General features: G+C 45.7%; 1 protein-coding gene across 2 annotated transcripts in view; it reads right to left on the bottom strand.

The window, feature by feature from the left end:
- LOC100471425 (beta-galactosidase-1-like protein 2) overlaps positions 1-12,423 on the bottom strand; it is a 58,285-nt gene extending 45,862 nt beyond the window's left edge. For both annotated transcript variants that reach the window (XM_011221878.3, XM_034666121.1), the window contains exon 1: positions 12,284-12,423. In XM_011221878.3, coding sequence (XP_011220180.1) covers positions 12,284-12,369 — 86 coding nt within the window. In that variant the 5' untranslated portion in view covers positions 12,370-12,423. The remainder of the gene's footprint in view (positions 1-12,283) is intronic.
- Between the last annotated feature and the right edge of the window lie 1,568 nt (positions 12,424-13,991).

Genomic DNA, 13,991 nt, shown 5'->3' with positions numbered 1-13,991 from the left:
TCTCTGCCACAGCCCTGTCCTCCAGCTGCATCCTTTCCTACATGCCAGCCAGCTTCTCCCCCACCTACAATGCCAAGTGCTTCAGCTCTGAACATAAACTTCCATACCCGACACTGTAAAGCAGCCAGAGCCCTGCTAATGATGGGAATCCTTTTTTTTTTTAAAGATTTTATTTCTTCATTTGACAGAGAGAGACAGCCAGCGAGAGAGGGATCACAAGCAGGAGGAGTGGGAGAGGAAGAAGCAGGCTCCCAGCGGAGGAGCCTGATGTGGGGCTCAATCCCAGAACACCGGGATCATGCCCTGAGCAGCCGCTTAACGACTGAGCCACCCAGGCGCCCCTGGGAATACTTTTCATGGCATTTAGTGACAATCCACAGTGGGTGTGCATGCCCCTCAGGAAGCTGGCTCCCATCCTACCAAAGTTCCTCCAAGCCACAGACTTCACGGTCCCTATAAGGCATTCTGACACATACAGTCTTCTCCACCTCAGTGCACACTCAGATAATTACAAGTCGGTATCATGAGTGCTGCTGTAAGGCAAACACAAAGATAAGGCCAGGGCTGGCCTCTGGGCCATGGGACCCATGCAGTCCACCAGGGCCCCAAGCTCAGAAGGCTCCCTTGCAACAAGTAGTTCAATAAGCCATAGAGATCTAATCCACAGTAAAATGAATATAGACCATATTGTATTATGTCATGTGATAAATATTGCTATGATGGCAATCACATTACAATATATAAATGTATCAGAGCACACATTATACACATGGTTTCAGACACACTATCTCCATCCTGAAATTCTCAATGCTTTTTAGACAAAGGCCCCACATTTTCATTATGCGCTGGGCTCCACAGATTAGGTAGTCTGGCCTAGCAATGGCAGAGGACAGTAGCTGAAATAAACAAATATAAATATGAATAAAAATATAAATACACACACATAATTGTCAAATGAAGAAATTATCTCAATCATCCAGATGGAGTCAGAAAGCTTCATCCAGAAGATGACATTTTTACAGGTTTGAAGGCAGGGAATATAAGAGAGCAGAGGGAAGTAGGGGCAAAAGCACTGAAAACTGAAAGCATATGTACTCAGGGACCAGCAAGCAGAGGGGTGAGGAGGCCATGTGAGCACACATCCCAGCCCGGGACCCCTCAAGGGCGTGGGCCTGGCACTGGCATGCACCACCCCCAACCGCCTGCTACTAGTCTGTCCCTGGTATGGAAACTGAGATACTTTTAGAGCAATGAGGGTCATTTTATGTCTGTTGAAGCTCATCATAAAAGACTGGGGTATGTACTTTGTGAATCTTACCTCTTCATTTCCTTTTTCTATTAATGTGTTTTCGATGTATTTGATAAAGTCACACTGGGGGAAAAAAACCATTAAAGAAGAAAAGGAAAATGATTCTTTAGCACAGAGAGATTGAGAAGTATTGCTCAAGACCAGAAATGACCGTCTGGCCTTGGGCAGTTGTGATCAGAGCTGGCAGGACAAACATATTGACCAGTTCTGTTTAACAGGCTTAGTAACCAAATGGATGCAGGACGCGGGAGACCAAAATGGTGTGACATCGCTTCCTCAGCAGCCTTCCTAGCACTTGGCTGAAGTTGGCCACACGACAAGAAGGGAGGTTTGGGTTTAGCCACAGTGGTTCTCAAAGATGGCCCCGTATCTGAAGCACCTGGGAAGATTAAAACGACGGAATGCGCAGGCCCCACCCCTGACCAGTTAGTGACGGTGGAGCTGCAGCACCGGGATCGGCAGTTTTTACAAGCTCCCCGACAGATCGGGTGAGGCTGAGGCCCTGGAGGGTTTTACAGGAGGGCATAGGACAAATCAGGGACCCTGATGGCCAGAGATGGGACAGCAGGAGGCCAAGAAGACAGAAGTGCCACAGACATCACTGACCACCTGGGAATTCTGTCGACGGCCACTCACAGGGAAAGAAAATTAATTTGACCCCCTCCTTTCTACTTCTCACAGCCCCCGAGACCCAGAACTCCTGTTGCTCTGCAGACTATAGTTGTGTTATATTACAGTTAAAATGGTCATTTGTGGATAACCTGGGGACCTAACTACTGCTTTCTTTCTCTAAAGAGAAAAGTTCCATGTTCCAAGTGACTTACTCTGTATTTCGGAATACAGTTCTAGGGGCACCTGAGTGGCTCAGTCGGTTAGGCCCTGAGATCAAGATCTCTGGGTCATGAGTTCAAGCCCCGTGTTGGGCTCCACACTGGGCATGGCACCTACTTAAAAAAATAATAATAATACAGTTCTTCCAAAGGACCACCAATATGGGGAACCGAAAACAAGAACAGTCTCTGTAAGAGGAGGATCTGGACATGAATCTTGGCCTTATACTTGTAGCATGGCCACCTTGGGTCAGTGACACTAGCTCTGTGTGCGTGAGTTTCTTCCTCTGTAAAATGGGGTGAATGCCTGTCCTAACTGCTGTGAGGGTCAGATATAAATGGAATATTCTGTAATGTGCTACAAAAGTTTTGTCACTATTTGAAATGTTTATTTTTGCATGCTTTGCATATTAGAGAGAACAGCCTCAGTGGGTTTTTTTGTCCTTAATATGGAATAATCCCAATCTCTCCACTTTAAACCATTTAATTTACTGTCTAATCATATTTTATATGCAAGATTTTGTGCCATCTTATTACAATTTCTAAAATTTTACAGTGAAATGTCTATCCGCCGGGATCCGGTCAAACCAACCCAGCGCCCTGACCAGTGGTCAGCAAACCCCCCGTGTGGGCCAAAGCCACCCCGCGTCCTGTCTTTGTGCAGCAAGCTACAAATGTCTTTCACATTTTTAAGTGGTTGGAAAGAAACCAAAAAAAACAAGATTTTGGGACACGAAAAAGTATATCAACTTCATATTCCAATGCCCATAAATAGTTTTACTGACACTCCGCCATGCCCACTCACTTCAGTCCTGTCTGTGGCTACTTTGGGGCACAGTGACGTTGCTGTTATAGACACTGTGTGGTCTGCAAAGCTGAACACATTTACTATGTGTCCCTTTTTTTTTTTTTAAGATTTTATTTATTTATTTGACAGACAGATAGAGACAGCCAGTGAGAGAGGGAACACAGGCAGGGGAGTGGGAGAGGAAGAAGCAGGCTCCCAGCGGAATGCCGGGATCACGCCCTGAGCCGAAGGCAGCCGCTTAACGACTGAGCCACCCAGGCGCCCCTTCTATGTGTCCCTTTACAGGAAACTGCCAACTCTGCCCTAAAGGATGAGGCCTTGGATACTCAAAGGAGGCTTCAGGCCCCCATGACCACTGTCTGGGACTCCTAGCCACCTCCTTGTTCTGGCTCTTCCCACCCCCACTCTCTCCTTTGGCCACAAGCTCCTGGTATTCTGGCTGTGTCTGAAGTTTCTCATACACACAGTGGAGTTTGGTCTCCTTTAGTTTTCACCCTATCCGCTCCAAAGAACACACACTGCCTTCCTGCCTCATGTACTCACTAGGCTTTATTTACTCTCCCCACCTGACATCCCCAGGCATCCCCTCAGGTGCCGCACCCTCCAGGCTCACCCCAGGCTAGACTGAGGAAGAACTGATGGACAGGTTCTCTTCTTAAACACAGGGGGTATATTGGCGGTCCAGTGGTGAAAATACACACAAGCACACACAAAATCTCATTATTTTTAAAGACAGTGAAAATACAATTTAGCAATCACTCCACTGGGCAGCACTCCTTATTCACTGGCCAGAACTTTAAAAGAACAATCTCCAACTTACCAAGCTCACATCACTGACCTTAACTTTTGTTTGAGGTGTCTTCTGAATGCTGTGAGAGCCTCCCTCTCCCCACCCACCCAGTGCAGAGGTGTAGACAGGGTTGGAAGCACTCTCTGTGACCCTTTGTTCCAACACACTCCCTGCTAGTAACACACTCTCCCTAATCTGTCCCCTAGCTGGTAACTAGTCATTAGGAAACCTCCTTCTGGGCTTATGTCTCCAGATGTGGTCTGCACCTGCAGAGTCTCTTCATCTGGAGTTTGCTACAAACGCAGAAACTCAGGCCTTAACTGAGACCTGAATCAGAATCCTCATTTCAACCAGACCCCAAGGTAAAGTTTGAGAAGCACTAATCTGTATCTCATCCTTTGATATATGTATATATAATCTCTTCTTGGATAGAGCTTCTGTTTGCTACTGTCTTTATGTGCTATCATTTTCTAGATTTTTTTAAAACATATTTCCTCTCAGTGCTTATTAAGAGGTATGAAGCTAACACTGCAAACAACAAAAGCTAGCTCATTATCAAATTCCAAATTCTGGAGAATTCAACTGTTTCCTTTCTGAAAATGTTCTGGTAGGTTACTAAATGAGTTTTTAATATATTAATGAAAAGGATGAATTCACTGAGAAAATGAGGATGATAAATGTGGTATTTCTCCAAGGAATTCACTGTAAGAAAATGAGATAATACACATTAGAACTTCATAAATGAGAAAGCACCATGCAAATAGTTATTAATACTGATAACAGTCATTAGTACTAGTGATCATAAATTAATAATAATCCTCATGTTTCCTAGTTAACTTAGTAATAACAATATAAAGAAACTGGACACTGTGTGGTTACATCAGGTCAGAGAGACTTTCCTTCCAAATTAGGCCTGTTACCAAGGAGCTAACCAAATCCTTAGGAAACCCTGGTTTCTGTGGCTTTTGCCAGTGAGCAAGTAATTCATGTTGAAACTTTTTTTTCTTTAGATTTATTTAGATTACAGAAAGCTTTTTCTTTTCTTTTCTTTTCTTTCTTTCTTTCTTTCTCTTTCTTTCTTTCTTTCTTTCTTTCTTTCTTTCTTTCTTTCTTTCTTTCTTTCAAGTAATCTCTGCCCAATGTGAGGCACGAACTCAAAACCCTGAGCTCAAGAGTCACATGCTCCACCAACTGAGCCAGCCAGGCGCCCCTTGTTGAAACTTTTTTTGAGGAGACCAGGGCATCTGCCTTCTTTCTAGCTGGAGCGTATATCACTTTTTCCTGGAAATTCTGTTGCCTTTGTATCTTTGCTTCATTGCAGGCTAAGTAAGTTTTCAGTCTGAGAAATAACTGAAGAGCAGGTCTTGGTCACTGACCTAACTTGTCCTCAGGTTTGCTCTGCTCAGAGCCATACCCTGTCCACAGTCCACAGTGAGGTTCCTGGAAGAAGGCACATGTGTCACAATTTCTGACAGGGCCTCACACCATGTAACAAGACTTCCACATTCTGGTCGCTACCATCCCTTTTGGCAGGTGATAATAGGTTGTGCAAGCTATAGGCAAAACAACAGGTGACAGCGGAAACCACAGGCAGAGGACTTGGGGCCTGAGTTCCCTACGGTGAGGAGCTGACATCAGGCAGTGACTGGGAAGACGTTGGGGGTAGAGGAACGAATCCTTCTTATACTTTATCACCATCGTGGATCATGATGACAAAGGACACAGTGCCAGCTCCACACAGGCCGGATGTTACTGGACATGGTCCAAAGTGCTGGGTTAATGTGCTTGAATGGGAAAAAAGCCAGATGAGCTGGTGACAAGCTTACAACCTCTTTCATGTGAAATGGGCCCCTGAATTGATTGTCAGCTCTCAGAGACGGTCTTCCAGGCGGGGTGGAAGAAGAGACAGATCCAGTCACCTACTTGAATGATCTCCTTGAACAGAGTGTGCTCAGCAAGGCAGATCTGAAATGGCTCTTGCCATGCCAGAAGGCATCCCTGTGTCACCTGTAAATCCTGCAAATATTGATCAGTAATGGGGGCCATAGCAGGACTGGGGGGCTTCACTTGGAGTCCCAGCCATTTCCTTCAGCTTCCAGTTATAGAACACAATGTGACCAGATTCAGACAAACCAGTACCCACCCAACCAGGTGTGGCAGGGACAACATCAACTTCTGAGGCATACTGGCCTCCAGCAGAGACCAGGCAACGCCATTGCAATTTTAGGCTGGCCAAGGGTGTGGGCAAACTCAGTGCATGAGGTAGGAATCTGCAGAAATAGTCCTTCAATTCACAGAGCATAAGTCTTCGCTGATCCTAAGGATTGGTGATTTTGTCACTATACATAATGTATACTTGGGAGATAACTTACAAACCCAATTTCCAGGTGCACTGTGATCCTGCTAGGGCCACCCCAAGCAGAGGTTCACCTGCACGTGAGTCCAAGGCATCGCATTAAAGATACTGATCAAGAAAACACTCACCTCTTTGTTCATCCAAGTTGTCATGCCAGAGACCATTATTTAGATGGCAGTTATGTTCAACTTCCCCAAAGACATCATCATGCATAGAAATCTCCTCACCTGGATCTAAAGTACAAATTCCTAGTCCTCACTCCAAGATTCTGAGATGGCTACAGGTTCCCATGAGGTCCCATTTCCTTGGGCATTCCATTCCCTTCAACTGCCCACTTGAGGATATTTTGGCCTTACTAGTCTTCAGGCTATACACTCCTCCCTCAGCCAGGGAGCTTGAGCCTAAGGAAGGAGCTGCCCACTCTTTGGCCCAGCCAGTGCCCTTAATGCCTCTAATCCAGAATAATGGCTCTTGGATCAATCCTGGAACCCCAAGAACTTCAGCCCTAGCAAAATGGAACTCTGTCCTTGTAGCTGATCCAGCTCCCTGAATGTGATCCTTGGCTTGGGCCCAATGCTTTAGGCTCCCACTTTGCTGGAACAGCATTAAATATTTCCAAAGGGCTTGAACCTTCCATTCCAAAATCTAGTATACTCATTTTGCAGAGATGCAAGGTTATGTTGCAGCATTTTGCAGGTCAGTGGCACTACTGCAACCTTAGTACCTCTGTCCTTCCCTCTGAAAAGGCTTCTTGGTAAGCCAGGAAATGCAGGTCAGGCCAACTGACTGCCTACATGATGCAGGGACATGCTACTGGTTCAAAGGGCAACATCTGAATATGTAGGGAGTTTATATGTGAATAAACACTTATTACACCAAAACCTTGAGACCCATTGGTGAAGCAATAAAACTGCTCAACCATATATGAACAATCGTAACCAACCACATATTAATAATAAAAATATCCTGGGGCGCCTGCCTTAGGCTCAGGGTGTGATCCCGGCGTTATGGGATTGAGCCCCACATCAGGCTCCTCCGCTATGAGCCTGCTTCTTCCTCTCCCACTCCTCCTGCTTGTGTTCCCTCTCTCACTGGCTGTCTCTATCTCTGTCAAATAAATAAATAAAATCTTTAAAAAAAAATAAAATAAAATAAAAAAATTAAAAAATAATAATAAAAATATCCTGATGTTATGTAACAGAAATTTTTCATTTGGGGGAAAATTTCCATTGTGGCATCATAAATAAAAAAGGGTTAAAACTCAACCTAGAAAGGGGTAAAACTCTGTTAGATAACCCAAAGGACTCTATTGATAGCAAGACTGCTCTTAGAGATGCTTCTGGAATGAGAATAAAATGATTTCATGAAACAGGGGAAACATAAATATGTTCAATATTTTTTAAAATCCACCACGTGAGACTTATGTACAAAGATATACAAGAGACAGACTAGTTATTAAAGATACAAAGAAGCTCTACATATGCAGATTAAACAGAATTTCCCCTTTGGACTATAGAGCTCAGAATCTCCCTCACATTGATCCAACAGAAATAGAATGTGCTATCTTACTTATTTTATCTTATTTTTACTTACTTATTTTAAATGCCTATCCAGATTTAAAATGAATATCTCATATGGTCAGCAATTCTAGGGACAGAAATATACCCAACAGATATTCATTGCATCTTTGGGGGGGTTGTTGTTTTTATATTATTTTATTTTAATTCCAGTGTAGTTAACATACATTGCAACTTTGCAGTAGATAAAAGATTGCAAACAATCGATGCCCATCAATAGGGAATTGTTTGAATAAATTATATCCCTAATGGACAAATGGGGTAATGCATACAGCTGCCTTCTTATATATGCACAGAATGCCCCTGGGAGAAACCATCACTAGTAATCACCTCTGGTGGGGTGGAGAGGGATGCCTAAGGTCCAGGGGTGGGGGCTTTATTTTCCTCCTTATAGTATTTGAATATTTAATCCTTTACATAGATTACCTACTCACAAAATAAACTTTGCAGGAAAACACAGCATGTTCTTGAAAGGAAAACTGCCACTACCTGTCTTGCTGAGTGTGGGAGCATGAAAGCAGTGAGTACCATCTACTAAGAGTCTCTATCTAGTAAACCTCAGTCAAGAGTTATTTGCTTCATTACCATTAGCCTCTAAAAATACCCCTGCCCTTGTTTCCCAGGAGAAGTCTAACAACAATAGGGACTCTTTTTCAACAGGGCCTTTAGTATCCAGAGCAAAAGATTTAAGCAAGAAATAAAACTGAGTGGGGAGGAAGCAGCAAATAACCCTATACCAGAAGAATTGTGCTGGATGACGGGGGAGGAACCAGGGGGAGGGGGGCTGGCCTCCAGAGTCTTTTTCAGGTGCTAAATGTTCTGAAAAGACCTCTCTAAACTCCAGCATCTCCTGAATCTTTATTAGAAGAGCATTCAAGGCAATATAATGGAACTCTGAGTCATTTCATCAAAGATTAAGGGCTTTTATTTCACTTGCTACTTCCTTGACCCAAGGTACAGAGAACTCTTTGGCCAACCTTCCGATACTTCTGCTGCCAAGGCTGTGTAGCTTTTGCCCTGAATCTCCTGGGTATCACAATCCCTTTAATCACAAATACAGCAATAATGTCCATGCTCTCGCTCTAAGATACTCTGGTACCCTTCAGTTGGCTAGTATGGCAGTGAAAGAATCCCAATGCCAACTGTATCTTCCCAGCACAGGGTGGCTCAGACATCCTACCTCTCTCTCTCTGACTGAGGCACTGCCCCGATAGCCATGTTTCTCCACTTGTGTCAGAGAAATGACTACCTGCTGAAAGAGACACTTCCCAGATGCTGAAACTTCACTACTAGAAGATGAAAGGAACAGTGTTCAAAGAGTTCAAACATTCCAGGGAATATGACTCAGGCCTCAAGCAGGGTAGAGTCCTAGAACAGGCAAAGCTCATAAAATCAATGACCTCACAGAAGCCCAGGAAGAGAGGCACAATTTGTCCACACATCCTTGGAAGGCAGGACTGGCCATGATTTGGATCAAAGGTGACCAGATCATGTTGCTAAGTCATCCACCTTCTATAAAGAGAAGATTTTGATAGGCTCTCCTCTTTTTTCCTTCAGGAAGAGTATGGAGTCTAGAATCCACAGTGTAGGAGCACTGAGAGATGTAGAGCTGGGCAAACAGATGAACTTACCTTTAAGAAGGCATGATGCAGGGTGCCTACCTCGCCACTTTCCTCTCCTGACTTTTGCCAGCTAAAATATCAGGTATAAGAGATGCAGAGTTAACTGAATTATTGCTCAGTGATGCATTTATATTAAGGAAAAGAGTCATGAGTGGGAACCATGCCTTGATCATATCAAGCAGGCATTCTTGCATCCATGGAGTGGGAGGAGGAAAGACAAGGAAAGGCAACCAACTCAGACATGGTTCACACTGACATGCATCAAAGATCTCCAAATAATATACTGAGTGAAAGAAGCCAAATTAAAAGAGAGTACACGCTTTAGGATTACATTTCTATAAAACTCTAGAAAATGCAAACTAATATATGGTGGCAGAAAGCCACAGATCAGTGTGCTTAGGAATGGGGGAGCAGAGAAGGGCCAGAGAGAGAGAGATGCACAGGGGCACAAGAAAATTTCTAGGGCTGATGGATATTTTCCCTCTCTAAATTGTGGTGGTATTTTCACAGGTAGATATATGCACAAAAACTTATCAGACTGTACAAGTTAAACATGTGCGGCTTATCGCATGACAATTACACTGCAGTAAAGGTAATTTCAGACCACTGTTCAAGCTAAAAAATACCAAAGGTTGAAATCATCCTCAAAAGGCATCTTGGTCCTCCTATTTCTTGGATGTGATATATTCAAACAGCTATGATTGATCATGAACCAGCCCAATAAAGTTCATGGGAAAAAACAAAAGCTGGAGCCCAGCAGCACCCTCCCCCACCCAAATACCTGCCTTCTGAGGTGCAGGAAAAGGGCTGATCCTGACAGCTTAGCCCCACAAAGCTGCCAGCTGAGTAGCCAATTCCCATGTGACCTATATTCCACTGTCATATCCACTTTCCCAGCAACAGCTGGGAGGGGTCCCCACCTCCCACTCAGTTAATGATCCAGTCAAAGCTAGAGCAAGGTGACAAAGAAGAAGAAGAAGTGACAAAGCGTGTGTTCTCCTCTACCCTCCAGAGATAATCCTTGGTGTCCAGGCCGTGGCAAACAGGAGGAATTGGGCAAAAAGCCCAATACCATGAGGGTGATAAAATTAAAAAGATGCCCAAAGACATATATTCTGAAGGACCCTAAGAGATGGCCCTGAATTTGGGTCAGAGCTTCTCTGGCCTCCATCTGACTTGCTGAGAAAGGAGAGACATCAGGAATAACAACGACTTTACTAAGCATTTCAAACATTTCCTCAGGCTTGAGTTATAGCTATTCCCAGGCACCTCCATAAGCCCCTGACTGACTCCTGCTATGGCCACTCCAACCCAGGTAGGGACATGGTTAACGCCCCTATGAGAAGCTCAGGCTTCTTCACAGCCTGTCAGCTACCTGACACGTCATCCTCTTTCCTGCCAGACACCAACAAACACCCAGCCTCCTTCCTACACCTTTTCCTGTGGACTATTAGGGTGCACTACTTGGCCCAACTCAAGCCCCTCAGAGCTGCCCCTCAATGCCCCTGTAGGGACTATCATATCCTTGACCTCCAACAATGGGCAAACCATACGCTACCTTCACACCTCTGGCCTTTCTCTCTGGGGTGTGGGCTCCTTGATACCCTGCTGCATGCTGGAGGCTCCTGTTGCCTCTGCTTTGAGTGATCCCTCTGGGCTTTGCATCAGCCTTGCATCAGGAGGAAGGCTGAGCATCCTACAAGAGCCAGGACCAGTCTTCAAAGAGGAATGGATTAGAGATCACTGACAAGATGGAAAAAAGTCTTGGGAACAACTCGGAAAACAAAACGCCTCTTAAGTTTTCTGGGCCCCAGAATGAGAAGAGCACCATTTCTTTCTCTCAAACAACATTATGACATCCTCACCAACTCCAAAGCCAAGGAGAGGTAAAACAAAGACCTGTAAGTCTTAAAAAGGTGGAAACAGTTTCTGAATGTGTTCTGTGGCAGCAAAAGCATTCAGATATTCGTCTCCATCAAAAACATCCCTATCTCCCAGAGGAAATTCGGAGAAACTAACAAAGGGGATTGGAAGAAGCAAAAGATAAAGCTGAAGGGGTTTTGTGTGTGCCCCCACATCACCTGCTTCACATTAATTTTCAGTGCCAAAGCATTTGGTACTGCTGGTCTGCTTTCCCAGCAACACTGGAGGTTTTGAATATGGAAAGTGCCAGCCATCGACCTGAAAGACATGGTCAGGACTGTAGAATTCTATAAATAGAGTTTACAAAAGTTCTGGGCTAGGGCACCCACACAGGCTGTGGGTAAGTCCTCTACCACTAAACACAACCACTTGCCACAGATAACCCTTTGTAAAAGGGGGTTGGGAAGGAGTGCGCTGATGACTGACCAACGTGAGAAATTGGAGAGAGAAGACACATCAATCCTAAAGTGGGACAAATAAATCCAGGGTTGAGAATTTTGGAGGACCCATGGGACAGCGATCTCATGACTGTGCTGAGCAAGTGAGATAGACCATAGCTGTGATCCCTGGAGCTCTGGCTTCTGATGAATAGAGAAGCCTCCCAGCAGGCTTGGTAGGAAATGTGGGGACCCGGGAGAACAGTAGAAGCGGGTTCCCCAACGGGCACTAGTGGCGGAGCAGCGATCGGGGGACATCTGAAAGAGACCTGAAGGCTAGCTCTGCTGGCCTTCCCAGAGAGCTAGGAGTATCCACAAGGAAAGCAGAGCCCGGGCATCACAAGTGGGGAAGCTCTAGGGCACAGACGCCTGGGGACTGAGAAGACCGCGCCTAGTGTCACCTGGAAGCCTGGATCTCGAGGCAGAAGCAGAAGTGCCTAGTGTGGAGAGGGACGCCAGACCCCCCCGCCAAAAAAAAAGAGGCTGGATACCCCTTCCCGGTGGGGACTCGTAATTCGCGGGACGCGGACTCCTGGGGCTGCCTCCTTCAGGTGAAAGGGGAGGCGAAAACTGTGGGTGTGGAAGGCTGAGGTGTCTGGAGTCCGGTAGGTGCCGGGCGGGGCTCTCTCACCTGCGGAACACCAGGAAACTCAAGATCACCAGCATCAGGAGTCCGAGTGTGCGGCCCGACTTTCGCCCGAAGCACCACTTGCCCATCGCGCTCTCGCGCGGGGCGCAGGGACCGCAGCTAGCACTGTAGCCTGCACTCAGCTGAGCGCCAGAGGCTCGGGACGGGGGGCGGGGCCGTGCTCTGGTCGCCCGGGCGACCGGTCCCTGTCCTGCCCGGCCCGCAGGCGCTCATTGGTTGAGGCCTTTGGCCCCGCCCCTCGCGCCGCGGACCTAGCGTAGGCGGGGGCGGGGCCCGCAACGGAGGCGGGGCGGGCTGCCTCCAAGCCTGTTTCCAGCACCCGGAAGGCTCCCGGAAGGCTCACGGGAGGCTCCCGGGGTCTCCCCCGCCCACCTCCCCCTAGTCTCAGGGAGGCGCTGGCTGTTTCTGTAATTTTCCTGCACGTGATATGCAAACAGGTGCAAAAATACCGGGCGCGTATTGCACAGTCCTTGCGCATCGTAGAGCGCACCCCCCACCGCGCTACAGTAGCAAGCATGTATTAAAGGCGCCTGCAAAGCCAACACAATGCTTTAAAACAATTCAGATTTTGAAGAAAAAAAAATTTTGAAGTAGTGAAGTATCATATGAAAAGTCAGAACGTTGTAGAATTTCCTTTAGACATATTTTATGGCTTAGTGTGGTTCACGTTTGAATAGCATGGGGGGTGGTAAGGTGCAGAGGAAGGAGCACCAAAATATTTTTCGCCTTTAGTTTCCACAAGTCTTACTCTGGTCCTGACTCCCATCACTTTCAATTTTTTATCTTAAAAAAGATCCAGATAAAACACTCAAATTTTATGAAAGGACGAATAAAATTCTTACTCTGGTACAGAATTATGTCACAAAGGATATTGTGTGATATTTGGGCAAATCTATGCTTTCTAACAATCACACACACCCAACTCATCCTAAGAACAAAATTCAGATTTTACTGAAAGAAAATCTGAAACATTTTCTAGGAAAGCTAATGTTTTTTCAGAGCATCCGAGTTTCTAGAAAATATCCCCTGTTGCATGTTTCAAAAGCACTTCCTACACTTGTACATAGTTTTGAACTTGTAAAACTGATAGGAGCAAAATGAGATTTTACTGCTCAGAACAAAGACATGCAGAGTTTGCTGTGAAGGGTCCTTGTACTAGCATTAGGCAAATATTTAGTAGGGAGGAAAAGTTAAACCGAGGAGAGAAAAAAACCACCAAACAAGGGGGGAGGCTAGCAGGGCCAGAAACATTCCTGGAGACATTCAGAGAGAGAAGTAGCTCCCCCGTCACACGCTATAAAATCAATACCTTTTCTCCATTTTTTAAAAGACATATAATTGCTTGATAGTTATTAGGACTATCATAAAAATATTCTAACATGATTGGGATAAAAGCTAGCCCATGAGGGGCTCCTGGGTAGTGCAGTCGTTAAGCGGCTGCCTTTGGCTCAGGGCGTGATCCCGGCGTTCTGGGATCGAGTCCCACATCGGGCTCCAGCCCCATATCGGGCTCCAGCCCCATATCAGGCTCCAGCCCCATATCAGGCTCCAGCCCCACATCAGGCTCCAGCCCCACATCGGGCTCCTCGGCTGGGAGCCTGCTTCTTCCTCTCCCACTCCCCTGGTGTGTTCCCTCTCTCGCTGGCTGTCTCTCTGTTACATAAATAAATAAAATCTTAAAAAAAAAAAA

This window comes from Ailuropoda melanoleuca, chromosome 8 (genome assembly GCF_002007445.2).
Source record: "Ailuropoda melanoleuca isolate Jingjing chromosome 8, ASM200744v2, whole genome shotgun sequence".
Lineage (NCBI taxonomy): Eukaryota > Metazoa > Chordata > Mammalia > Carnivora > Ursidae > Ailuropoda > Ailuropoda melanoleuca.
This window is presented reverse-complemented; position numbering and strand designations above follow the sequence as displayed.